Raw genomic sequence first — 26,909 nt, forward strand, 5'->3', positions numbered from 1 at the left:
ACCTCCTGACAGTTAGGGCTGTTCAACAGAGGAATACACTTCCTTGGAGTGTAGTGAAGTCTCCTTCCTTGGAGGTTTTAAAACAGAGGCTGGATGGCCATCTGTCAGGGGTGCTTTGATTGTGTGTTCCTGCATGGCAGGGGGCTTGATGGCCCTTGAGGTCTCTTCCAACTCTATGATTTGATAATTCTATGATTTACATAACTCATTGGATCCTAGAAAGAAATCTGAAGTTAACCTTCACCAACACAACTGCTATGTGGGCCATACTGATTTGTGTCCTGTCTTTGCTTCTTCTGTGAATCTGCGCAGTCTATTCCAATGGAGAAATGGACTGTCAGCTATCCAAGCAACCTTGTTTCTCTAATGGCTCTTGATATTTTGTGGCAGGATTAGACCCAGGAAAATGCTTCTCCCCACAAATCAAAGTTTTAGAATTTCTGTTCCTGCCTCTGAAGGTGGATAGAAATGAGCAACCTGATCCAAGATATCCTCCTTCAGTCAGACAGAATATCATGGGTGCAGACAAAAGGAACCCTACAGGGAAAGCCTGGAAACAAACAACATTTTGAGATAAATAATTCACTGCTTTGCAAATACAGGCTTCACTGCTCATTCAGCAACAAGAAGAGGAATAAACAGATATGAAGGCTATACAAATTAATCTCTACCAAACGGATCTATTGGTAGGATGACAACATCTACAGGAGGTACTAATTCACTGTCACTGGGTTTCTCTTCTATAACAGTCACTAGGAAGATGGGCCTATCAGACAATTACGAGTATCAATGGGAGAATTACAGACAAAAAATATTTTTTTTGTAATATTATTGGATGAAACATTTTGGAATATTATTAAATCAAATTCCTGTCAGGAAAGCAAAGCACAACCTTTCACAATGCCCACTTGGCTGGCCCACTGTATCCTATGAAAAATAATCCTATAATGTGAAAGTCTGCATTATTTTTTTATTAATAGAAAACTTATATCTGTATAGCAGTGGTTCTCAACCTTCCTAATGCTGCGACCTTTTAATACAGTTCCTCATGTTGTGGTGACCCCCAACCCTAGCATTTATCCATTTTACAGATGGAGAACACTGATGGACAGAGTCTTAGGCGACCCCTGTGAAAGGGCCATTCAACCCCAAAGGGGTCATGACCCACAGGTTGAGAACCACTGCTGTATAGGAAGAGGTAAAGGCATCCAATTTTGAAAATGCATTTCCCTGAGACATTACTAACCGTCATACGTGATGGGAAGCCGTGCGGATTCATGATGATATCGGGGCAGATTCCTGTATCACAAAACGGCATGTCTTCTTGAGGTACAATCAGTCCACAAACCCCTGGAACAATGACAACAACAAAAAGCAATGTGTATTGTGGTGCCAGTGCCAAACTATTATGCATTCTTGTATTCCTCCTCTCTCATGGGGCACTTCTGGATAAGACTGAAGTTTTGAATTAGCCTGTGCAATATAGTTCCCGGAGAACAGAACTGGAGGACCAAATTATGATGGGAGAGTTATGAGCTGATCTCCTGTGGGGGTTTCAGCCTTAAAAGCAAAATGGGAGGCAATTCTGGACCTGGGCCCACAGAACTGGGGGAAGAGGCTTTGGTTCTTTCTTCCATACCATGTTCCCAATGGAAATCTCTTCCACTCCCGGGGTTGCTATTTGCCCCAGAGAAGACAGGACACTATACAGTTCCAGCACCCGCTCATCAGGGCAGAAAGCAATCCTTTTTTGTGAAGGGAATTTTCACAGGGGAGATAGTATAGAGAAAAGTGTGAAACCCCTTTCACTCGGTGGCGTGGCCTCAATCTCAACAAATATCAGAAAAGTAAGAAGGAGTAGTATATTTTACTACTCTACAGTAAACACACAGGGGAATGCATTGTATTACAATGTAATAGACAGTGCATAATTATATAAAATTAACAATCCCATACACACACAGATCGCACAATTCTGATTATAATTTATTGCTCCTGACTTAACCCCTTTTTGACTGAAATTCTATAGGGTGCTGCCATAACAGAATTTGACATGATTGGAATACTGCAGTATACCTTTTGAGTGAACACTGGCTTTATGATGAAGACCTGGGTGCAATTTTACACAACAATCTAGTAACTGATCTCAGTAATTTAATTGTTTTATTTGTATATGTAGTTGGGTAGCAAATGCATTGTATTATCACTTTTGACCACAACGCATCTGATTTCAGGTCACAAAGTGTAACACATAATTTGTTCGTGTTATGTCATTGGGATTTTATGCACATAAGGTAAGCTATTATGGGCTTTCTATTACAATGTGAAGATTTTAATTTGGAATAAATGCATATGTATTTTTGTTATACAGCAGTTTTTTATTTAGTGGCCTGAATCTATTCTTGACCTTTTGGTACGTAATTCTTTTTTAGGGTTAAGCTTGTTAATTTCCCCTTCTCTCGTTGGCATACAATCCAGCAATCCCAGAAATCTGCAGTACTGTCTGTTCTTTCCCCATGCCTGAGAAAACCAATATTTTTTTCCACTGTCTAATTATAAGTGAGCTAAAATGAATTCGGGGACACACTTTAATGTCTTAATACAAACCCCTCCCCCCTGAACATTTAAAATCTCAAATTAAATTGGGTAGTGTATTTTATCTCTTTCTGGTGAACTACAGAAAACAGTTTTACATCACTGAGCCACTGAGATGTTTCACATACACTCAATAGGGATGTGTTTAACCAGCCAGTTTGTTGGGGGAGGGAAAGTTTGGTGATACTGATGCCCACTCAATTCTTCTGGTGTCCAATTAAAAACAAAACAAGACAGAGAACAGATATATGGGACTCCAGTTAATAAAATGAGAAGGGATATAACAGGAAAGATGCAGCAAAAGAAGCAACAGCTTTATTAAAAGTAGTGACTTCACTGTTATAATCACAGAGAAAACACACACCACAATCCTAGTGATAACATTCACACATACACACACACAAAGTTCAGTACTCTTCTCATATATGAACAAAGATGCAACAGACATACCACATGACGGGGTTGACTAAATTTATATTCGCCCTCCTATCCACCCTTCTGTATTAAAGAAAGTGTTTGTATCAAGATGAGAGGGCACCTGTAAACCAAAAATTAAATCTTGGCTAAACTTAAAATTACTTTAGGCGCTGAAACCCTTTTATACGCCAAGACAGTTCCCATAGCAGACAGCCACTGTGTTGTTTGTTTTGTGTGAAAGTGAATGATAAAAGATCCATGAAATCGACACAGAAAGGCAGAACACCAGAAAGAGCCGAGGCCTCTCCATCATAGCGGCTTCTACCCTCTGCTGACTTGTATAACAATGGGATCGAGACGTCCAACTGCAGATCTAACACAGCTGTGCATTTCATTAGATGAAGAGCACTAGTGACACAAGTAAATAATTAACTTATTCTGGTCCGCTGACTGTGCTTATGAGACCAGTCATAGCTGACAGATTTTAATACAAGTTAAACACAAAGACAGCATAATGAGATTAGATGTTAAAACAAAATATTTAGACAGAATCTGGAGAAGGTGGAAAAGGACTCATCTCCAGGCAAATTTGTAGAAAATCTCATTTCCAAAAAATGTTATCGTACTTAAATTTCAAGGAAGGAACACTTTTGAAAGCCTTAACAGTTTGTTAAAAACCATACTTTAAGAAGAAGAATTCTAGGCAAAATTCAAATTGCAGTGATAGTTGTAAGAATTTTTTCTCTCTTCCAAGATTCTAAAAAGTTATGCTAATTTATATTCTGTCTACACGTGTAAAAATAGCTTATATGTTACCTTAAATAAATGATGTTTTAAAAATAAACTCTAAAGTTATGGAAAGAAAGTAGAAACAAATCACACATAATATTTGCAGATGAGTCAACATAATACATATTCAGCTAAGAAATGTGTGTATCAATCTCCTCAGTGGTTAAAGGCAAAAACATGCCTGTAGATTAGTGTCCCTAAAGGCACACTTGTATTTCTACAACATTTAATTAAACATACACTTAATTAGGTAAAACATATCAAAATACAAAATACATCTAGTCCATACTAACTTCAAATTTTAACACAACACATTAATCAATATTTAAAATACAAATATTTTAATGAAATTTCATAACGCACAAGACAGCAGTGCTACATTAAAAATGGAAATGGAATATTAAAACTATGGGGCCTTTCCCTGGATGGTTCTATGAAACTGAGATAACTGCAAAAACTCTGCCATGCCCTGTTCTGAAACCCCCCTATACAGAGATACTCCTTGTTGAAGCAACCATATTGTGAGCAGCATGCAACCATGAAGTAGCAGTCAACTGCATGTGACTTCCATAAGTGAATGGTGCTTCTTCCTCAATATGGTACTGTAACCATAGAGAAGTAGCTCACATGGTACTCAGTGACCTGAAACTCTCCTCCAGCACCACTTTTTCAGATGAGTCAACTTTCTTCCTGTCACCTTTCCTCATTGACCAACTTTCACGTCATAAATAGGAACGGGAAATACTATAGTATGCATTATCTTGATCTTGGGTTGCCAGTGACACATCCTTACACTTAAGAATCTTTTCTAGCTCCTTTATAGCTGCTCTTCCCACTCTTAATCTCCTCCTGATTTCATTTATTGCAGTCTCCTTTCAGTTGACAATGTAGCCAAGGAATAGAAAATCTTGAACAATTTCAGTTTCTTTATTTTCAAGTCTAAAGCTGTGTAATTCCTCACTAGTCATTACTTTTGTCTTCTTAATATTCAGCTGTAATCTTGATTTATCACTTTCTGCTTTAACTTTTCAAGTCTTAGACATTTTCTGCCAGTAATGTGGTATCATCTGCACATCTCAATATGCTAATGTTGATTCCACCAATTTTCACTCTACACTGATCTAAATCTAATCCAGCTTTTTTTATGATACTTTCCACATATAGACTGAAGAAACAGGAGGTCAAATATATCCTTGTCTGACAGTTTTGCTAGTTGGGAACCATTCTGTTTCTCCATGTTCTGTCCATCAGGGGCCTCTTGTCCACAGCAACAAAACAATCAGATGTTGTGGCGCACGCATTTCTTTTAAAGCCAACCACATCTTTTCATGATCCACACAATCAAAAGCTTCGCTGTAATCTACGAAACACAAGCTGATTTCTGATGAAAGTATCTCATATGATCCAGTAAATCTGCAGTAAGGTCTTCAGTGCCTCTTCGTTTTTTGAATCCTGCTTGAACATCTCACATTTCTCATTCCATATATGGTAACAGTCTTTGATGTAAGATTTTCAGTGTCACATTCAGGGTACAGCAGGTATTAGGGGCTGATGACTGAAAGCTGGGATATCATTACAGATACCCAGTTATTATAGCTGCATATTCTTTATAGTATAGATGTGTTGTAAAGAACAATCTGGTCCTGAACCTGTCTTGCTGTACAATAAAGTTTTTGTAAAGATCATACCCTTAAGATTTTTATTATGGCTGTGTTTTATGGGGAAGGGGCAGAGGTGGGATCCAACCAGTTCTCATCACTTCTCTAGAAATGGTTACTAATTTTTTCTGAGTGCCGAGAAGGGGTTACTAAAACAACCTCCCTGCCCAATAGGGACTGGAGATGTGTGTGCGTGCCGCCGCTACTGTTTGAATCCCACCACCATCAGAACCATCAAAATAGACTCAAAGTCCTTTAAACTATCTTACGGTCATGGGAGCAGCATATCTCCAGATGGTTCCTATGCGGCTGAGATAATGTTTAAATAACCGAGTGATCCATTGTTGTTGCTTCTGGTCCAAGAAACTGGCATTCCACCACTGGAAGCATAAGTAGGTTGTAGAAAGAAAGGTGAATGTTGAAAGTGCCTGTTAATTCAGAGCTTCCTTTGAATGGGACTGTGGATCTGAACTATGAGGCTTTTCAGGCCTGGGACCTCAAGAGATATTTTGATGCTGGTAAACTATGCTCTCTAGAAGTTCTGCATATTTACTTGTGCAAAAATCAAGGATTTCTTTTGTGCATGATTTAAAGTGTTGCTTTTTCAACTCTTAGAAGTTTTATTACTCATTAACAAAAACATTTTTTTCATATTGCCAAAAACTCTTTTAAAATTCTGATAAAATAAGTGATCCTACTACACTTACACTCCAAAAAAGATGAACAAAGTACACAATTAAACAGTCCAAAGCAACAGTGAAACACTACTGGTGCTTTTGTTATAATGGTTAGAAATGGGCCTTTCATTACACAGCACTTGCCTTATTTCTTCTACCATTATTAATCAATATGCTTGTATATGCTCTATTCTATTCTGTTTTGACTATGGTCTCAGACTGTGTGGAAAAAGCTTTTAAAAGTACTTTTAACAATTCATCTATTAGTCAGCATTAAGTCTTTTCAGTGACAGATAATGCCACATTGACATAAAGAGGCCTGAATTAACTTAAAAAATTAATTAAAAACATCATAATTTTGGGCTTCCAGTTGATAGATTAATAGTTTCTCAAACTATTGCAAATTGTCTTGAACAGGACTCTGGAAAGGCTGCAGCTAAATTTCCCAAATAAACAAACACGACATGATAATCTAATTAGCAGTTCTTATTCTTCAACCAGCACATGCAAAACAGCACCAATTCATTCTAGTTTTGTTCCACTGCTGAATCATTAGTGGATCTGTCATATCACTTGCTCCGTATGTCCCATCTGATGTAAAAACGAACGGAATTAAAATTAGCAGATAAATAATACATAAGTAAACTTGATTAGCTTCCTTATTAAAACCATTCTAAATGAGAGGAGAGGCTAGAAGACAATACAGCTTGTACACCGGTTTCCCATGAGCTGCTGAATGGTCTGATGTGATAAATTTGCATAGTCTGAAGCACACAAAGAGCTGATTAACTGAATCCCTTACAATAGCTGCTTCCAGGAGCATTGTAAAACAATAACCATAGGAACTTTGCAAAATACACATTGATGAATGAATCAATAGCTTCGGGGGAAAAATGTGTTTAGGATATCTACTGTTTGAAAACAGAACTGGGAGATTTTTATTCTGTGCCATAAAAAGTTAAAGCACCGTAATTTGGGAGGGGAGGGGGAAGGGTTTACTGAGAAGGGTCAGAAGGTTACCTGTTTGCTATCTGAGTTAAACTGCTTACTTGACTCTTCGAAGAGCAAGTAAAGCGGAATCTAGTTTAAAAAATAATGTATAAAGTTGGAATTCTGATATGATTATGACTTAGACTCGCTAGGAACAGAAGGAAATGAAAAAGGTTGAGGAATTTTGGTATTCATTTTAATGTAATGTGAATTTTTCAAAATGTGGTTTCTGTGTTAGAATCCGACCCAAATTTCTTGGTATACAGGGGACTAGAGATTTAACAAGTAAAAATGAAATAGAACAGATTTGCATTTTATACTGAACTTTTTTGTGTAGTTTAAGTAAACTATATTCCATCTTCCATTATTTGACATAAAATCAATTTCTCTTAAAATCCTTTTCAAATAATGTAGCATTCAACAGATTGCACTTTTCAGCATGAGACTCAAAGAAGTTTACACATGGCAAGAAGATGACATAAGAATATAAGCAATAATGTGTGGTGGGTAGCCAATATATGTAAGATTTCTTCAGTGCCATCTTGCACAAAGAACTTCATTTTGAAGGAAATATACCTGGACAGCTTACTGCAAGTTTTTAAGAAAGGGGTGAAGACTTCTTCAATTGTACTGTTATGGACTACATCATCACGTATTGTTTTAATTGGCTTAGAATGGTTTATCAACGTTTGCCTTTTGACTGCTACACTTAATGGCATTGTCGTTTTACTGTGAATTTATTGGATTATTTTATATAAACTGATTTGGAAGTTTGCTGACTGAATAACAAGGTATGCATAACATGACATAATAGATATCTCACAAGATCCTCAGATATATTAAACATAATGTGAAAAATACTTTGGATGTATTTAATGATTTCACTCAACTAAGAGTGGAGGTTTCCATTGGCAAAATTTCAAATTAGACACTGGCTAATGTTTCCATTGGCTAATGGAAAGCTCTGCTATCAGCAGAACAGGACAAAAGCCTAAAGTTTTTTAAAATATCTACTCACCATAAACATGTCCCAATATCAGTTTGTGAGAAGTGTGATTTTATCAACCATCCTAATGACTAAACTCCAGACAAGTCCACTATAACAGGCAATGGATACTACAGATCAATTAACTGATTTGTAATTACTGTCCCAGCATTAAAAGCCAGTGGAACTTTGTTTTTACGAAAGATAACGTTTATGAATTCAAAGTCATTTCCTTGTCTTTTGATACACTATCATATAGATAGTTCAAGGAAGATTTAAGCCTCTATGCTGGATCTTTAGCTATTAAAAGAGTTTCTGTTTGCCATTTCAATCCTTCTTCCTTAAATGCACTTCTTCCACTTCAGGAATACTGTTCAGCTCTGCTGCTTAGTTCCGTGATCTGCAGGACCTTTGTTGGAGGTGTTAATCCTTTTTCACATGACAGACTGAGAAACTGTTCTTTCAGAGAACTGATATATTGCTTTTTCACATCAAAGGAATCTAACTTTTCCCCTTCACTGGGACATGTACAGAAGCAAGAGGAAATCTGGAAATATAATGATCTAGTATAAATGGGAGCTGGAACTCCTTCAGTCCTGTGTTTTCCTTGCCCCACCTTGAATCTAACAATGGATTTCATCTGGCATACTGGGGAAAAAACAAGATAATGATCTCCTTATGATGTTTAGAACTTTGGACAAAATTATTTGTTGAAAGTTGATATAAATTGATATTTTATAATATTGATATATTATAAATGGCCATCATATATAATTGATATAAATGGCCATCAATATTCTCTCAAAGGAGACCTAACTAAGGCCATTACTGCATTTCTCATTCCTGCTGGTTCAGTTCAAAAAATCAGTTTTGATTTTGATTCTTCCTTGTGGAAACCAAAATGGTACCATTTCATACCATTTTCTGTTTCTTTGTGTCAAACCATCAAAAAAGTATATATAATTCAACACTACCTCAATAAATCACAATGAAACTATAGCATAAGTGACATTGTACAAATAAAGCTGGTAAAACAAATCAATTAATCATTAGTTCCAGCAACGAAAGCAAACACAATGAAATGGTTCACAATGACAGCATACAGAAACAAAAGGATGCCAAGAATCCCTGTTTTTTCAAACATTCCAAAAAACCCCTAGGATAAAAATTGGAAGGCGGGGCATAAATAATACTGAATACAATAGTTTCTAAAACTGCTTAGCCTGTTCCTAGTTCTTCCTCTAACCACAAATTCCAGCAGAGATGGGTTTTTCAAGAAGCTTTGTTTTTTTCAATTTTTGGTTCTCACCAAAATGTTTTTTCAATTTTTGGTTCTCACCAAACTTTTTTCACGTTGACTTGTTTGCAGTGGAACTTGCATGGTGTAGAACAGGCATTCCCAAACTTTTTTGAGCCTGCAGGCATTTTTGGAATTCTGACATATAGTGGTGGGGACAATGACAAAATGGCTGTCACAAGAGGCAGAGCCAACCACAAAATGTCAGGGAGTTATGCAAATAATAGTCTTTTGTCTGAAGTGTTGAAGCTCCAGCAGGATGCCTAATATTTTCTTGCATAAATCTCCAGTCATGCAGTGAAGATCCTTGTGTTGTGCTGACAGCTGCTAACTAAAACTTTTTTTAAAAAACTGTATAGCCAATTGATCTTCAATGGCCAATGAGAAGTCACTCTGGGCAAAAGTCCCACAAGGCCCAGTCCATTTTCTAAAAACACTTGGTGGGAGCCAGGAAAGATGCTGGCAGGTACCACGATTCCCACATGCACCACGCTGGGAATCCATAATGTAAAAGATTGCATGTTCCAGCATGTACACTTGGCCTTACACAGAGCCAATGAGTGAACTATCAAGCCCATGTAAAATTTGGTGACTTAGAATACATCCCCCCCCTTCCCACCGAATGAACACTGGAGTGGAAAATTTGTAGCAGCAGGCAAACTCTCTTTCAGGAGACCTTGCCCCTCATTAGTGATACACTCACTGATATATCTCAGAAAGATTCTAATGACCAATATTCCATGAAATATAGTAAGAATTATTTGGTAAGGGCTCACTCATATGGGATCCATATTAATCCAAAAGGAATAAACACAACGGGAAGGATACGGAATGGGGGCATTTTTGTTGCTCCCTCTGCAGACTACCAAGTCTCCCCTCATGCTGTTCCTGGTAGTGCCCTGTCTCCCAGGAGCAGCATCTGAAGAAGATGGGGTGAAGCAAAGAAGCCCCATTCCATTCTTGGAAATCCCTTCCACCAGTGGAGATTTTCTGCAAGGTCCAAGCCTATACTTCCCTTGAAAAATTCCATGTATAAATGATTTATTTCTAGCATTCTGGAAGAATTCTACTGGTCTAATGACTGCACGTGTAAAGTGTCTGAACTACTGCAGTTCACAACTGGACAGCATAATTTGAGAAAGGTCCTGACAAGCTGAAAGTTTTCAGAAGACAGATACAAGTACTTTATTTACTCAAGTATGAAACAAGGGTTTTTCCACGCACGCCATCAAAAAGTAGGGTTATTAAGTTACTGTAATGTCTAGCACTAAATTTCTTTTTGTAAATAACATTTTGAGGGAGTTATCTTAAATTCAGAGTCATCCTCATTTGGAAAAAATATGATATTGTGGAGGCTCTAGGAAAAACACTCATGTAAGGAGAGGCTGAAGGAACTATACTTACTGGAAACATTTTTGGGCAAAAAATATGGGTACCCTCCAATGACCCCTCCCCTTTTCCAGCCATTCCTGTTCAAATAACATATGTTTCTCTGTTTTCAAATAAAGGTATCTGGAGATGGTAATTGGATGGATTAGGACCAAACTCAATCCAGACAAGACTGAGATGTGGATAGTCAAGGACAAAGGTGCTCAAGAACTGAGAAGTCAGCCTGTGGTGGAGGGAGCTATATCTCCTCTGAAGGAATATGGGATTACTGCTGGGTTCTGTCATACAGTTGGAGGCCCAAATCTCCTCCATGGCATACAGTGACTTTTATCAGCTTTGGCTGATATGCCAGATATTGTCATTCCTTGAAAAGCATGATATGGTGATACATACTCTGACTAAATCCAGATAAGGCTATCTTAACGAGCTTTACTTAGAGCTGCCATTGAAAACAGTCAGAAACTTCAGTTCATCAGGCTAGTGTCAAGGTCAGGACACAGGGATCATACCATCCTGGGGACAGACAATCTTCACTGGCTGCCCATTTATTTCTGAGCAGAATTCAGAGTGATGGTTCTTACCCTTAAAGCCCTAAATGGCTTGGAGATAGGGTACTTGAAGGACTCCGTCCTCCCACATTGACCAGCTCACCAGCTGAGATCAGCCTCGCAAGACCTGCTTTCTGTGCCCCCTTCCGCACTTTCAGAGGTGAGCTGACAGCAAATACAGACAGGGCTTTTCCAGTAATGCCATCTTGCTTGTGGAATGTGTTCATGTTTATGCTAGTCTGTGGCCTATAGTGATTTCTTTTAGGTGTCAGGCCAAAATGTTGCTGCTCACACAAGCCATTAATTAGGGAATTGATTTTTAAAATATTGTTTTAGTCTGGGAAATGCTTTTTAAAAGCTGTCAGTGGTAATGTTTTATGGTCTCTGTTGGGCTAAGTTTTAAAACAATTGATTTTAATTAATAACTTTTAATATTTGGTTTTTTTATCATTTTTTATTCTCTAAGCCTTATCAGTCAGGTTCCTGGAGAGGCAGGAACAAATAAATAAATGGATAAATAAATAAATGAATAATAAGTAAATACTACCATGCCTGCGCTTTCTATTTTCAACTTTTTTCCTGCCTTTGAGATGACAAAACCTTAAGATACATGTGCTAAGGTAGCATATGGTGCAGAAATTAGTAACACACACTCTCTCTTTTTAGCACCAGGTCAATTTGCAATTTTGCTTGTACAATAATACTTTAAAATTTTATAAATATGCCAAATAATATATTTTACATAAAGAAATTTCTTTCAAATTTCTGATTCCCAGCCCCTCCCTTTTCCTCATGGCTTTGAAATTTCTGGAATGATACATTTTTACTGCCAACCGATACAGTAGTAACTCCTGCCTTAGTAGGTTTGAAGAATGTATTGTCAAAGGCGTTCACAGTTGGAATCTACTGGCTGTTGTGGATTTTCTGGGCTATGTGGCTGTGGTCTGGTAGTTCTTGGTCCAATGTTTTGGTCCCATCTGTGGCTGGCATCTTCAGGGGCATGTCAAAGTAAGATGTGTTTCTCTCTACAGCGCAGTGTGGAGTGATGGTGATTTTGAAGTGGAGTGATTTTGAAGAACGTTTGTACTAGCATTTGTTGGGAATGTATCTGGTACAGGGATTGGGAAGCCCAGTTAAAGGACTACCAGTTCCATGGTTTAATGATTCATAAATCAGGCATCACACTGCATGCAAGATCAGTCAAGCATGCAACTCCAATTGCAAGTAAAAACATCAAATGGACTTTGACAGTGGTGGTTCAACAAGGGGTGTTGCCTCAGGCTTCTGCCCCCCCCCCTCCATTGGTCTCTGCCAGATGCTTCTGCCCAGAGCAGCTGACACGTCTTCCCTTCTCATTTTCCAGGTGTCCTTAAGCACAGTGTGGCTATGACACCTGCCCAATGGGGCTTCCCAGATTCTCACAGAATATATTTGTCTAAATTCTCTTCCATTGTGTTTGCCAGTACCTAATCAGCTGATAGATTGCAGCTATTTTACACAGTTGAGATGCATGTACTTGACAGATTGCAGCTATTTTACACAGCTATTGCAGCTATTTTACACAGTTGAGATGCATGTACTTGACGTTTTCTGTGTATTAGTGTCAATACCCGACTACAGAAAGCAAGAAATGTTGCAGGTATGCTATATGCCACAATACATTTTATTGATGTCACAGACACTAAATGAGAAGAAGGTCCTGAACTAAATGAGAAGAGGGTCCTGAAGAGCAAGAAATCAACAGTCTCCTGGAAATTTAAATATACGACTACGTATGCTTCACTTTACCTAAAAATTAATTAGCCTCATAGGGCTGTACACAGAATGAAAAAAGGAGCCTATAAATCCAGGACAGTCCTTGTTATTACAGGCCTCTATTAATCAGGACAACACAGCTTTTTGGGATATAGTTAACAGTTCACCAGAGAGTTCAGCTGCCCAGGTCCACATAGAACTTTACAGTTGGTTAGGAGTGGTGGGACTCTAATCTTGATAATTGGGTTCAATTACCCACTCCTCCACATGAAGCCTGCTGGGTTGCCTTGGGGCAGTCACAGTTCTCTCAGAACTCTCTTTCCCCACTCAGATGCAGGCAATGGCAAGCTATTTCTGAACGTCTTGTTTCTGAACATTACCTTGAAACCCTATGGAGGCACCATGAGTCAGCTGGGACTTGATGGCACTTTACACACACAAATACACGCGCATACACACACCATAAATATCTCACTTATCTTCCAAAGAGCATATATACACCCAATCATGTTATACATGGAGAAATCTACCAAAAAATATTGAATCTTACCTTACTTTAAGAACTGGAAAAAAGTGAATTACATGTAGGAAAAATTGAATAAGACTTACCTTTTTGCCCATGACGACTGCTAAATTTGTCTCCGATTTCAGGACGCCTAGTTTGCCTTAGCAATATTTTGATCAAAAATGCATCCTCTGCATTCGAAGATATCATGACTTTCTCAATGTATGAATCAGTTGCACCCTTGTAACTAGTGAACAGGAGACAAAAAATATTCCCGTTCCAAGAAATGCCGCAAAATTTAAACAAGGCAAGTCCTCTGTGAGCATTAATAATGGTTTGATAAGTAAGACTACTGTCACAATTTTCAATGGACTCAGAAGGAAGTAACTCTGTTCAGGACTGCCCCTGTAATTTATTTCTTAAAAAAAAGTTATTATGATAAAGGCGGCATCAAAAAATACAGGAAGAAGAAGAAGAAGAAGAAGAAGAAGAAGAAGAAGAAGAAGAAGAAGAAGAAGAAGAAGAAGAAGTAGTAGTAGTAGTAGTAGTAGTAGTAGTAGTTTGGATTTATATCCCCCCTTTCTCTCCTGTAGGAGACTCAAAGGGGCTTACAATCTCCTTGCCCTTCCCCCCTCACAACAAACACCCTGTGAGGTAGGTGGGGCTGAGAGAGCTCCAAAAAGCTGTGACTAGCCCAAGGTCACCCAGCTGGTGTGTGTGGGAATGCATAGGCTAATCTAAATTCCCTTGATAAGCCTCCACAACTCAAGTGGCAGAGCTGGGAATCAAACCCGGTTCCTCCAGATCAGAGTGCACCTGCTCTTAGCCACTATGCCACTGCTGCTGCTTAAACCACAAGAACAGAAATGACAAACTTTATTTTTAAAAAATGGATGTGATTTAAGAATTATTAGAAAGGCAACAGCATCGTTTGAACATAAATAAGTGTCTCACAATGATCCAAGACACACTGGCTGTATTTCAGCTCCAATAAAATAGCTGAGCTTTTCCACTGACTTCAATAAGAGATGGATTGTACCCAAAGAATCCTATGACATCTGAAGGACTAATGCCTTTATTTTTATAAAAGCATTCAGAGGTTTCCCAATAGATTTCAATTTCCTGGAAATACAGTGTTGTTCACATTTTCTGGCAAAATAAACCGGCTAACATGGTGCTGTGCCAACCAAAGGCCAATCCATCAGCCGCTATCTGAAAAGCTTCTCTACCTGATCGCCACTCTTATGTCACTTGCTTCTATCATTTTCCCAGAACAAAGCATCTCTTACCCCACCCTTATTTGTCCTCTGAAAGTTTTTAAAGGTAACATACGTGACTGGCACATCTTTATACTGTGGCTGCTGTGGTACGCTGCTGCCTTCCAGAGGTGTCTGTGTCACAGTTGGCATTGATTTATTCACAAGCACCTGCTTGTTTTCTACCTTTTCCCCTGTAAAGAGATGAGAGCAGAATTGGATGACATTGGAAGGAAAGAATTGAGTGATATTTTAGCCCAACTTACAAAGGAGATTTCAGAATAAGACTTTAAATGGTAAAAAATGTAAGCAGGAATACAGTCTACACTGGTTGGTAATTGAAGGCGTTTATCTCTTTTAGCTGTTTTCTGATCTGTTTCTGGTCTGAGGACCTTTATACATAACATTGTAGGATGCTTGGTGTGTTTTATGCAGTTTTTAAGCCCTGGTTTGTTTTTAATGGTTTTGTTTTAGTTGTAAGCTTTCTCAAGCACATCTCTGGAGCAGTGGAATATAAAATTTCCCATTAAATAAACAAATTGTCCACCATAGGGGAAGGGTTATGTTCTGCACCATACTCAGTCCAAAATTCATAGCAATACTTTTAAAAGACATAAATATATTTCTCACCTGGAGAGCAAATACCATCAGCATCTAAAATTTCATGACGCCAAATTGGCTTGTGTGTCGCTGCATCCAGCATGGGCCCCATCACCTTGTCAAATGTCTGGTTTGTGTAACGCTTCAGAGTACACTTAGCATTCTTATACACAAGACACCTCCCAAAACCTCAGAGAAAACAAAAATGTTAACTAACATTATTATCAGGGTTATCCAAGAACAGTCAAACAGCTGTATAAATCAAATATTACAATAGTGATACCAACAACTTTTGGTTTCAGATTTTTGTTTAATCATTTATTTTTCTCTGAACATGAAGGCTGCAATCCTACATACACTTACATACATCTGACTCGAGTGTATCAATTTGCCTCCAGCAGAAATTTTTGAAAAGTACATGCAATATTATCAAGTGCATATGAAGGGACTTTTCGTTTCTTTTTGCCTACAAAGTTAGCATGCCTACTTTTTGAAAATGATAATTTTAGTGAGATTGTATATTTCCCATAAATTAAAAACTGGGTTCACAGAGAATTACATTGACAGAAACAGAAAAAGTACTACAAACAATAATGGCAGAAACATGACATTCTTCAGTTTACATTAATATTTACCCATTTGAAGATAATATTAAAATTTTTAGGATAAAACAGGCACATTTTAACACAATTGAGACATTAAGAGGTGTTTTTTTCTTTTCTCAGATTCTCAGGTGTTTTTTCTTTTCATCTGATTTTAAGATGTTCTTTCCACCTGATTCTCAGATGGTTAACATTTTTCACCAGAGACCAGAAACTAAACAATTTAACTAGCAATTATATAACTAGAACACAGACTAATTTTTGCTTTCAGGAAAAACTGAGGTAAAAGTTGACGCTTCAGGTTTTTTCAGCAGGCATTTATCGGCTGAAGATTTTGGTGATTCACACCCATTCTCCTACAGACAGTGGGGGAAGGGATCCAGAACAATTCCTTTTAATAAACTTTTAAACTGAGAGGTAAATGTGAATTATGTGAAGTATATCTCCATCCTTTATTCAGTTACACCAAGTCATTCCGGACAGTCTTTGATTTCCTTTTAATGTTACTAGTCTACCAGAAGGAAAACATTCTGCTTTAAATCATGTCTGCCTTTGTTTTAGAAAAAAAGAATAAATTAAGTGTGCAGACATTAATGCCAAAGATACATGTCTAGGAATACTAGTATTGCTGCCTGGCAACTAACTGGAAGGGTATTAAGGATGGGGAAAGTATGCTAGATCGCATCAGTACAAAAAGGGAAAAACGGTTTCAGTCACACTAGAACTAGAACTCAAGGAGACTGTAGTATTACCAGTTTCACAAAGTAGCTAGAATTTTTAAAATAACCCAACATTGAAAGTCTGCCATTCACATAAGCACAACTGAAATGAACACTGGGATAATAGCTGGATAATGACAGACCTTGCAAACTCTTCTTGAAAACATGCAGCTTTGCAACTGTGCCTACAGAGCACTCATCTATAAAAACTAGCTTTCAAAAAACAAACTACTCAGCTTTATACTTCTTTGTTCATTTTTATTACCTCTTCCCCAATTATCAGATTGAAACAGTGTCTTCATTTTGCTGACCCCATCAAGAGCTTAAATGCCTCCAAATTTCAGCATTATAGAAAAGCAATTAAAAGCAAGGTATGCTATGATCAAACTCTGAAGCGCAACTAATTCTAGTATAAGAATTAAGCATGTTCTCTCCTCTTGATGAAATTAATGAGATTTAAAATATTTCAGCTGAATTACTTATTTTAGCCTCAGTCGCCAACAGATGTCTCTCAGAGCAGCAGCTCAACATTTTCATATACTAACTTTCACAAACTGTAACTTTCTCAAAAATATTGCTCTCTATTTAAGGAAATGCTGGCATTAATTCTTCACTAATACTAGTGGAAGACAGTATGCTACAATGCAAAAAATATGCACACTCTTTCATTGACAAATATGATCCACAGCTTCATACCTCTGTCTAAAGAAGCTTTGTTTAAGACAAGAGCATCTTCAATATCGTAACCGCTGTAACTCATCACAGCAACAGTGGCGTTCTGTCCGGCAGGCAGTTTCTCAAATTCTATCAGCTCTATGGTTTTTGTCTTGACCATCGGTCTTTGTGGATATGCCAACAGATACATAAGAGTATCTATTCTGTTCCTTTGATTATATCCGATGGTACCTGTAATTTTAAAATATAACAGTTCATCAGCAAGATGGTTTCTATTATGTTTTATATTAAACCTATTTGTAAATGCAGCCAATACATTTGTTATTAAAAGTCATCAAAAGCAGCAATACTTTTTTTCCCCATGAGATTGTTTCCAAATAAGAAATACAAAATTCAGAGGAAAACTAACCTTCTGTCTATCTTTGAAAATACAACTATCTGTGGTTGACTACTACCTTGGTGTCTTAGCCTCACTAATTGAAGATCTAGCATTTCTTAAAAAAATACTACTACTATTAAATGTTTAGTTGAAAAATTATTCCACAACCTGATCCATAACCCAAAAGAACCGAGTACTCATTCCAATTCTAGAACCATTTACTCCATAAAATAGACTTGCACCAACAGTTATTAATGCAACAGCTATTTCAGTGCAGCAAGCAGGGGGCAGAGCATAATTATACAGCCAAGTAATCCACAAAATTGTTTACTTTCAGAACTAGCATAGTACAGTGGTTAGAGTATCAGATGAGGATCTGGAAAGCTCAAGCTCTAATCCCTTCTCTCCCAAGAAATGTGCTCCATAACTCTGGGCCAGTCACTGCCTCAGCAACTCCACAGGGTTCTCGGGAGGAGAAAACACAGCAGGTGAGAATGATGAAGGACACCCTGGTTGGAGGAATGGCGGCATTCAAAAAAGGGACTAAATAAATAGTGATAAGACATAATTTTATAAATGGTAGACGTATTTTGTTAGCCTCAGATGTTAAAAACATTTTGCAGACATTGACATGGGATACGCTGGCAGTTTTCAGCTCGTTAAGCCACAGCAGGTATTGATCCAGTGAGACAATGCATTTTAATTCGTTTATTATATTTATATCCCACCTTTCTGGACAGTTCTCTTCCAAAGCGGCTCATGCTGTTCAAGAGTTACAGGTCCTGCCCTCAGGTTTACAAACTAGACAGACTTCATACACAAGGGAGGAAGACTAGCCTGACAAAGTCAGAACACAATGAGCCTCGACACCTAATCGGTATAGGCTGATCTTCCATTGCTAGCATAGCTTGGGTGGATGCTCCGTCCTGGAGCCCTTGGTCCCCTGGCTGATAAGAGGCCAGAGTGCCCTTCCCATCAAACCCAGCTTTAAGGCTATGTGAGGAAACTAGAAAAAATTAAATGTAGTGAACAATGCCCTGCACTTTACATAATACCTTCCCCTTGCTTAGTGCTGCCTCAATACTGAAATATTAAATAAAGCATAAATGGATAATGATCTCAACATCATCTCATGCTCATGCTTCTGAGACAGTAAAGGAAAGGAGAGCACCTTTTAGGATACTTTTGTTCAGGATATCCAACTTAATGAATCATTCTATCAGTCCCACTTGATTCCTTTCAGTTCTGTGGCAAAGACTAACACTCCTGGAAAATCCAAACACTTCCATATGTAGCCAGGGGCCTTTAATCAGTTCTGTTTCTAATACAGCAATGTATGTGGCATGAAAGGATTCATTTGAAGACTCTCTGACTTCAGCAGCAGTTTGTCCATCAGCAAGGGGTCTGCAGTAATAAGGAAACGTCCAAAGCTGTGCTGAACTCCCAGAGGTTACCGAGGCAAAACCACACAATGCTTTCAATGCCAGCCATGTGCTTTTATGTTTAAAGAAATATAACTGTTGGGCCCAAGGGCCTACAATAATACATATTTTAAGACAAGCAGGGGACAGCACTCTCAGTGCCTTGATGAGATAATTTGGGAGGCCCATTTAAACCCTGGCCACCTGGAAAGCCCTCCATACAGCAGAAGCATTCCCGGCTCAAAAGCCCGGGTAGCTGGCTCCACCCTGGGAATGCCTCAGCCCATTCGCTCCTGCTCTGGCGTCCATTCAGACACCAGAGTTGCTATACAGTGGTGTCCACTTCTGGGATGCATTACCACAGAGTTGTGAGGCTCCTGTCTTTATCCTCTCTTCTGGTGGGGGTGCCTCTTGCAGTGGGTCAAACGCATCGATGCACCCCAGTGCCGCTCCCGTACCCCATTTGGTCCTCCCCCTAGACTGGGCTGCCTGTCCCTCAATGAGAGAGAAAGCATGAGATATAATATTTTAAAACGTATCTAACAGAAAAAAAAACAATGTGTTCTCTTCACAAATCATAACAGTATTCAAGAGAGGATGAAATTACTCAATGCATACTTAAAATAATCTTTCAGATATTTCCAAAATCCTACTGGTCACTTTCCAAAAAGTGAGTTTCAGTATTTTAATTCACTGGATGCAGTGGCTTATTCGAAGGCACATCCATTTGCTCCCACAGTTTGCTAAGTTCAAGGCTGGCATTACTTAGGCAGTGCAGGTATTCAGATGGGGCCATGTTAAGCAACAGGCCCTTTCTTCTCAGTAGGGAGCTAAAATGCTATCTCAATAATCCTAAACTCTTGACAGCCTGGGAAGTGACTAAATGGACTTGAACATGGATCTCTCGCAGGACAATGTGAAGACAGTTAGCAACAGCAGGGGGCGGGCAAAGCAGACTATAGGGAAGGCTGAGCTCTGCCCTCCCTCAAAAAAGATGAAGCTACAGTAGTTATATTTGATGCAGCGAGTCATCATGCAGACAGATTCAAAGAAGCCAATTCATAAGACTTGTGCTACTTTTTAAGATAGGGAAGTATTCCTAAGGTTCTCAGTCAGCACCAAATCCATGAGAGTAAATCTTTCCTACAAGCAGGATCACACAGGTCCTGTTAAAAGAACAGTTCCGCGGTCTTCCATTAAAACAAAAAATAAGCACAAAAATAGAAAACCCCGTGTGTACAAAGCAAAAGATGACAATATAATATGCCATCTTCTACAGTGTACTTCTGCTTCCCCTCCTCATTCTTCAGAACGAGGTGCTTTGTAATAGCACGCAGAAACAAAGCCCTTTTATTATTATTACTTAAAGATATTCAACAGCTTTTGTGTTCAGAACGTCAGCAGTAACGTCAGAGGATTGTATCCAAGGAGCTAAATGTGCAAGACCCGGGGTCAAAGAAGCTGAATACACCAACCTCAGAAAACACAGACAATGAATTGCAAATGACACTGAAAACAAAACGAGAAAAAAAGACCTTCACACAGTAAACTACAAAAGAACTCTACAGATACTGAATTGGCTTTCTGTACACACTAATCCTGCTTAACTGTGTGTGGTAACTAACCAAACCTTCAGAGCCTAATAGTCCTAAAATAGAGTCTCCCGGAAAAAAATAATAATGGTAAAGAAGGGGGCAATAAAAATAACACAGGAACAAAGATTTTATTTCATTTTTCAAACATACACCAAACACAGCAAAAGACAAAGAAGCTTTACCACACAAGTTTGTTAATTTTAACAAAATACAACAATGGGTAGAGAAAAACGTGATTTCCGAATTCGTATTTATGGAAGGATTGAGCCACTGGGAAGGGGAATTCTTTCATGGGCCGCTATCCAGGGGAAAAAGAGCATAAATGGCTTAAAATAAATGGACATCTGATTTCTAGCAATGATGCTAGCAACTTCTAGCAATGACACTGCCTTTTTCACTATGTTTTGAACTTCATTCAATAGCACTTTTTCTTCGACGACAATAAATTGGAAAAAGGCAGAACTCCAACCTCCAGGCGCAACTGAAACTGCACAGAAGAAATTGCAGTTGAATTCTGCATAACACTTTATACTTAAGACTGAAATGACTGTTGGGGGGAGGAAAGAGAACTGACTTCAGTTTTTAAAAAACTGACTGAAAACTCTGTAAGATGCACTTTTATAAAACCCCAAAGATGCTAGATTAGCTTCCCAAGGAGCAGGATTTATTTTTATTTTAAAGTGAGCTGCTCAAATTGCATAAGCAACTGATCCAGATGTTAATAGACTTGCAGCACATACAGTGGATTGCCCCATTCATTTTTCAGTAAACGTAAGTTGTATTGTATTGTTAGTTTATATACCGCCCTCCCCTGGAGGGCTCAGGACGGTGAACAACAACTGCATAATACCAACATCAACAGCCATAACATCAAACAAACCATCAGTAAACATAACATCAATAAACAAGTTCCATAGGTGCAAGGTCACAAAAGGGGGCATTTGGCACACATAGCACTCTTCTGTTCATACAAAGAAGAAGAAATCAATCATTGGACACAATTCTTGCCTCTTCAACACGTTGTTATCCTCAGCCACTGTTCTACCCCCACCTCCCTTTTGAACTGGGCTGAATATACCTGTGATAATAATATGTATTACTGGAGGGTTGCCAAAAAAGAAAAATAATATATAATGTGGAACAGAATTTTCAGCTCATACTTTCATTGCAAAACACATTTTGCCACAGAAACCTTCCTAATGTGCTTTTTTAAAACAAGATTTCAGATTTTTCTGCAAACCTCAAGCCATTTTCAGATTTCTAGAAAGATCTGTCTTGCCCATTTGCAGCTCAAATCACCGGATTTAAGTATCGTCAGATTGGGCCGACTGCTATTAGTACACAGATAATTAGAAATTGCTGCTATTAATCTCTCTCTTGAAACTGGGTATTACGCACAATAGCTCATGACTAAAACCCACTGAATTCAATTTGAGTTACTTCCTAATAAGTGTCCTTAGCTCATAATACTATTTGCTACACCATTAAAAGTCCACTAATCAGTTCCAGAATTTCAAGAAATGAATATAATAACTAAATTTCCTTACCAAGCCCCCACCCTCCAAGATCTTGTCGTCACAGAATGGGTAATGAATACTAAAAAAATGGAACACATTAGTTATCCACAGGAAATCTCTTCTCAGTCAGCCTCTCTGTATCTCTGTCCCTGGATCTTTAAAGCATGAAAGAAAATCTGCCACTAGGTCACTAAAGATTCTGCAAAGAAATCAAGTACAGTAACTGTCATACAAGAGGGGGCAAGTGTCACTTTTTCACATCTGATCATTATTCAAAAGTTGACTGTGCAATTCAAACACAACTTTGTATTTCAATATGAAAAAATAAGCTAATTATTTGTGAGGCATGGCTTAAACCGGGGTGTCCAACTCTGGCGCTTCAGATGTTCATGGACTACAATTCCCATCAGCCCCTGCTCTCATGGCCAAGTGGTCATGCCAGCAGGGACTGGTGGGAATTGTATTCCATGAACATCTGATGCGCCAGAGTTGGACACCCATGGCTTAAACTAATCTAGTAGTCATATGAGTTGCATATGACATGACACCACCCAGATCTAAAGCACGCAACATCTTACCCATGGCTTGCTTCCCCATGGCACACTGGTAAGTGTTTCTTGGGGACTGGTTATGGTGAGGATATGGAATAAGGCCAGCACAGACACCAAGAAGGGTGAAAGGTTCAATCTCCAAATGCGTTGTCGCTCTTCAAAGAAAAAAAAAGACAGTCACAAATTCAGTAGAATAGCTCCACGTAATTCGAGTTGTCAAAACTCACAAAATGGAGTGTTTACAAACTAGAAGGATCAAACACATATATCATGGCTGTCATTAATAATAAGGCTGGGTAAGGGAAGTTGTGCAGGTAAAGAGGGAAGAAAAGACAGCTCAAGAACATGCATTATACATTACACAAAAAGTTCATCTCTGTTTTGAGGTATTTGCTTTGACCAAGTGAAGCCTTATTGGCTGGGATCACCAGCATTTACAGAAACTTCCCCAAGGCCAAGGGCCTTCTCACTTATTTCAGAGGCAGGGGCAGCCCCACTACTGCAAAATGATGTACTCATTACTTCACTGAAGTTAATGGGGAAGTATCCTGTTCTGGAGCTCTATGAGTACGCTCATGGAACTACATACTGCCATCAGCTACATCAGTGGAAGTACAAGATTATACAGGCAGATGAAGCTGCCTTACACCTGAGCCAGACCACAGGCCCATCAAGGTCAGTCAGGTATTCTCTAATTGGCAGCAGAGGTCATTCACAACACTTGCTACTTAATGGAGATGTTGGGGTACGAACTTCAGCTCTTCTGCGTGCCAAGCAGACCCTCCACCGCTGAACCACAGCTCCTTCCCACAAGGCCTTTGAAGAACATCTTTAATAAATAGGTTATTACCATTCTGGAGATATACCTAAAAATGTATATATACATAACTGCTTATTTACTGCCACATCTGCAATCTAGTTCTGACATCGTCAAACTTCACACTCAACACAGAACACTTACTTGGTGATGGTATGCTCATACAGCGCAATGTTGCAATCATTTTCCTCGTTCACATCCAAATATTCAACCAGACTCTCATGTAAAAAGTCTTCAAAATTCCTACAAAAAGAACATGAACATTTCAAAATTGTTTTTTTATTCTCAAGTGCATTTATGTCCTGCTTTTCTCACCCATGGGGACCTAACGCAGCTGACAACATCATTCTCCTTTCCTTTCCTGTGTCCTCACAACAACCACCCTGCGAGGAAGGTCAGGCTGAGAAAGAGAGCAACTGTCCCAAGGTCACCCAGTCAGCTATTCTTCCCCAGCAACCATCAGCAATGCAGTATAGTGTGAGAGGGGACACCAGAAGGGAGCAAACAGGCTCCTGCACCTTATTAAGGTTGCACAGAAAAGGAATTTCAGCAGGTGCAGATTTTATCCTCCACAGTAGGGCAAGCCTCTCCTCTTGAAATTCTCTCTCTTGTACATAGCTGTTAAAGGGCCCCATGCAGTAAAGGCCGTTTGGCCACCATGCTGTAACTCCAACACGCAATATGTGGTGCAGAATGAGCCTCTGGTCACTTGGGGAAACGTGTATTTTCCAGTCCAGTGCATCAGTACAAGCATATATGCTAGGCAGTGGTGGCGAACCTTTGGCACTCCAGAGTTATGGACTACAATTCCCATTTGGCCATGCTGGAAGGGGCTGATGGGAATTGTAGTCCATAACATCTGGAGTGCCAAAGGTTCGCCACCACGGAGCTAGAGAGTTTGGACTGGCTGCAACTCACATCATGTACATAATACGTGCTGAAAATAAGCATACTCATGACCAATGTGCCTATGTTGCTATTTAATGTGCAAAATGGTAGCCCTTAGACTCAAGATGCATGGTACGCACAATATGTTCAAAGCTGGTATGAAAGAGTGTTCCATTTATTTATCCATCCTGTCTTTCCCCCTCTCTGCCTGCCAAAAATTAGTACGTCATGGAGAAAGTTAGGCTAGAAGCTTTCTTCCAAAACATAGGTGGGGTAGCATTTGATGATAAAATTATCTCCCAGGAAGATAATTTCAACAAAATGTCAACAAAAACAACAACATTGACTCTGTTTTCCGATACACAAGTATGTGAATGGGACAGACTAACCCTGTTTATGATTACTGCATGACTCCTACTTTATCCTATTTTCTGCCTGGCTAATGAAATAAGCCAGAATGATGAATTCTTCTATGTTACATACCTGTAACCTTGTGCAAGTTCTTCCATATGCTTGTCTGTAACAGCAGGTTTTTGTTTCTTTACAATAATATATGGCCTAGATTAAAGGGAAGAAACAGCATTAACTAATGTGCAGTGAGCTTATTTAGACATCACTGTACAGATGGAAAACAATAGTTGAGATTTTGTATATTACTGTAGACAGCAGCACACAAAATCTGAAAACCAAGCTGAAATCACCCTTTGAAAATCATGCTGGAGCAAAAGATAAAAACAGTGGTCTCAGAGCACTAACTTTGTGAACTGTATGCAGCGATCAGAACTCTAGAAAGTTTACACCACCGCATGGAAACACGGCTACAAAGAATGGCATGCATTATCAAAACGTCAAGGACTGTTGCTATTTGTACAAGATGCTCTCGCAGTGTGCAGTAAATAACTGCAATATACTTGGGCATTCCCCTCCAAGAGTCCAAGCTAATAGTTTTAAAGGCTAATTAGCACTTCCAAACAGTGAAGTGGCGATCGGAACAACTGCAAAAGGATTAAGAGGATATGCAGGCAGAGAGAAGAACAACCACAGAAGGAACTGGCAAATCAGGTGACCAGCAAGGGGTTTATTTTTGGGTAAAATGTCATTAAGTTGCAGCCAATTTATGGTAATCCCAGCAAGCGGCTTTCAAAGCAAGTGAGCAGCAAGACGATTTGCCATTGCCTTCCTCTGCAGAGCTTTCCTTGGTTGTTTCCCTTCCCGAGGACAAACTCTGCTTAACTTCTGAGATCCGACAAGATCGGGTTATACCATGCCACCTTCGCTCCACCCCAGCTAGTTTTAATCTCTGCCAATAACACTGATGTCCATCGTATCAGGTTCCACAAGTCAATACTCTTTTTTTCTGGCCACAAGGTATCTTTTCAGCAGTCACCACTGAGTGAGGGTGTGAGAGTGACCCTGTTTTCGTAAACGAAAATAATGGTACGTTTGGGGAAGGAAGGTGCTGGCGGGATTTCACAGGAGGGATGTTATTGTAGGGCGCTTACCTACACAGCCTGCCTCCATCAGAGGAGATGTAGACACATCTGTCTGTAAGGTTTGTGGAGATGGAAACAAATTCGTTGATATACCCTGCTCTACGCATCAGTCGAAAAGTGTTGACCAGTTTCTGGTGATCTTGAATGACACCAAGGATGTTGCCTGTTCAAGAAAACAACTGTTTCATACATTCCCGTCTCTCTTTTCTAGTGTACAACCTTATCATCATTCAGGCTTTGATATATGCTGAGCTACCCAAGTTTAAAATTATTTCTTGTCTCAGCAAAAAAGATTGCATCTGTATTCCATAGAATTCACAAATCTTCGTCAGAATTTTATAACACTCTCCCTAATTTTACATATATCTCAACTCTAAATACCTTCCCCACACCATTAAATAAGAACTGTACACCGCCCTGAGCCCTTCGGAGATAGGGCAGTTTATCAAATCGAATAAATAACAACAACAACAACAACAACAACAACAACAACAACAACAACAACAACAACAACAACTGCTGTAGGAATTATTAGAAGAGCATTATCAACCTTTTCTGCCAGGCAGCAGAAGCAGCTGAGGGCTGCATTTCTATTTGGCACTCCCATCAGATGTTGAGAGCTGGTATACACATGACCAGGCCAGATCCTTGATCACAATTAAGATTCAGGCACTGACAACACAACGATGTTAGCAGAATTCTGCCTTCTGTCCCCGCAAGGAATTTCAATCATCCCCATTCTCAGGGGTTCACAGATATCTTTGCACTGATGTTAACAGTGATTAAGGAAA

General features: G+C 39.0%; 1 protein-coding gene across 1 annotated transcript in view; it reads right to left on the reverse strand.

The window, feature by feature from the left end:
• The window catches only part of POLR3B (RNA polymerase III subunit B), a 73,301-nt gene that overhangs the window by 13,932 nt on the left and 32,460 nt on the right, over window positions 1–26,909 (reverse strand). The window contains exons 16-24 of the mRNA XM_048501227.1: window positions 26,128–26,281; window positions 25,109–25,183; window positions 23,882–23,980; window positions 22,948–23,075; window positions 17,479–17,688; window positions 15,492–15,650; window positions 14,938–15,055; window positions 13,710–13,852; window positions 1,247–1,350 (exon numbers count right to left, since the gene is read on the reverse strand). Of these exons, the coding sequence (XP_048357184.1) occupies window positions 1,247–1,350; window positions 13,710–13,852; window positions 14,938–15,055; window positions 15,492–15,650; window positions 17,479–17,688; window positions 22,948–23,075; window positions 23,882–23,980; window positions 25,109–25,183; window positions 26,128–26,281 (1,190 nt within the window). The remainder of the gene's footprint in view (window positions 1–1,246; window positions 1,351–13,709; window positions 13,853–14,937; window positions 15,056–15,491; window positions 15,651–17,478; window positions 17,689–22,947; window positions 23,076–23,881; window positions 23,981–25,108; window positions 25,184–26,127; window positions 26,282–26,909) is intronic.

This window comes from Sphaerodactylus townsendi, linkage group LG06 (assembly GCF_021028975.2).
Source record: "Sphaerodactylus townsendi isolate TG3544 linkage group LG06, MPM_Stown_v2.3, whole genome shotgun sequence".
Classification (NCBI taxonomy): domain Eukaryota; kingdom Metazoa; phylum Chordata; class Lepidosauria; order Squamata; family Sphaerodactylidae; genus Sphaerodactylus; species Sphaerodactylus townsendi.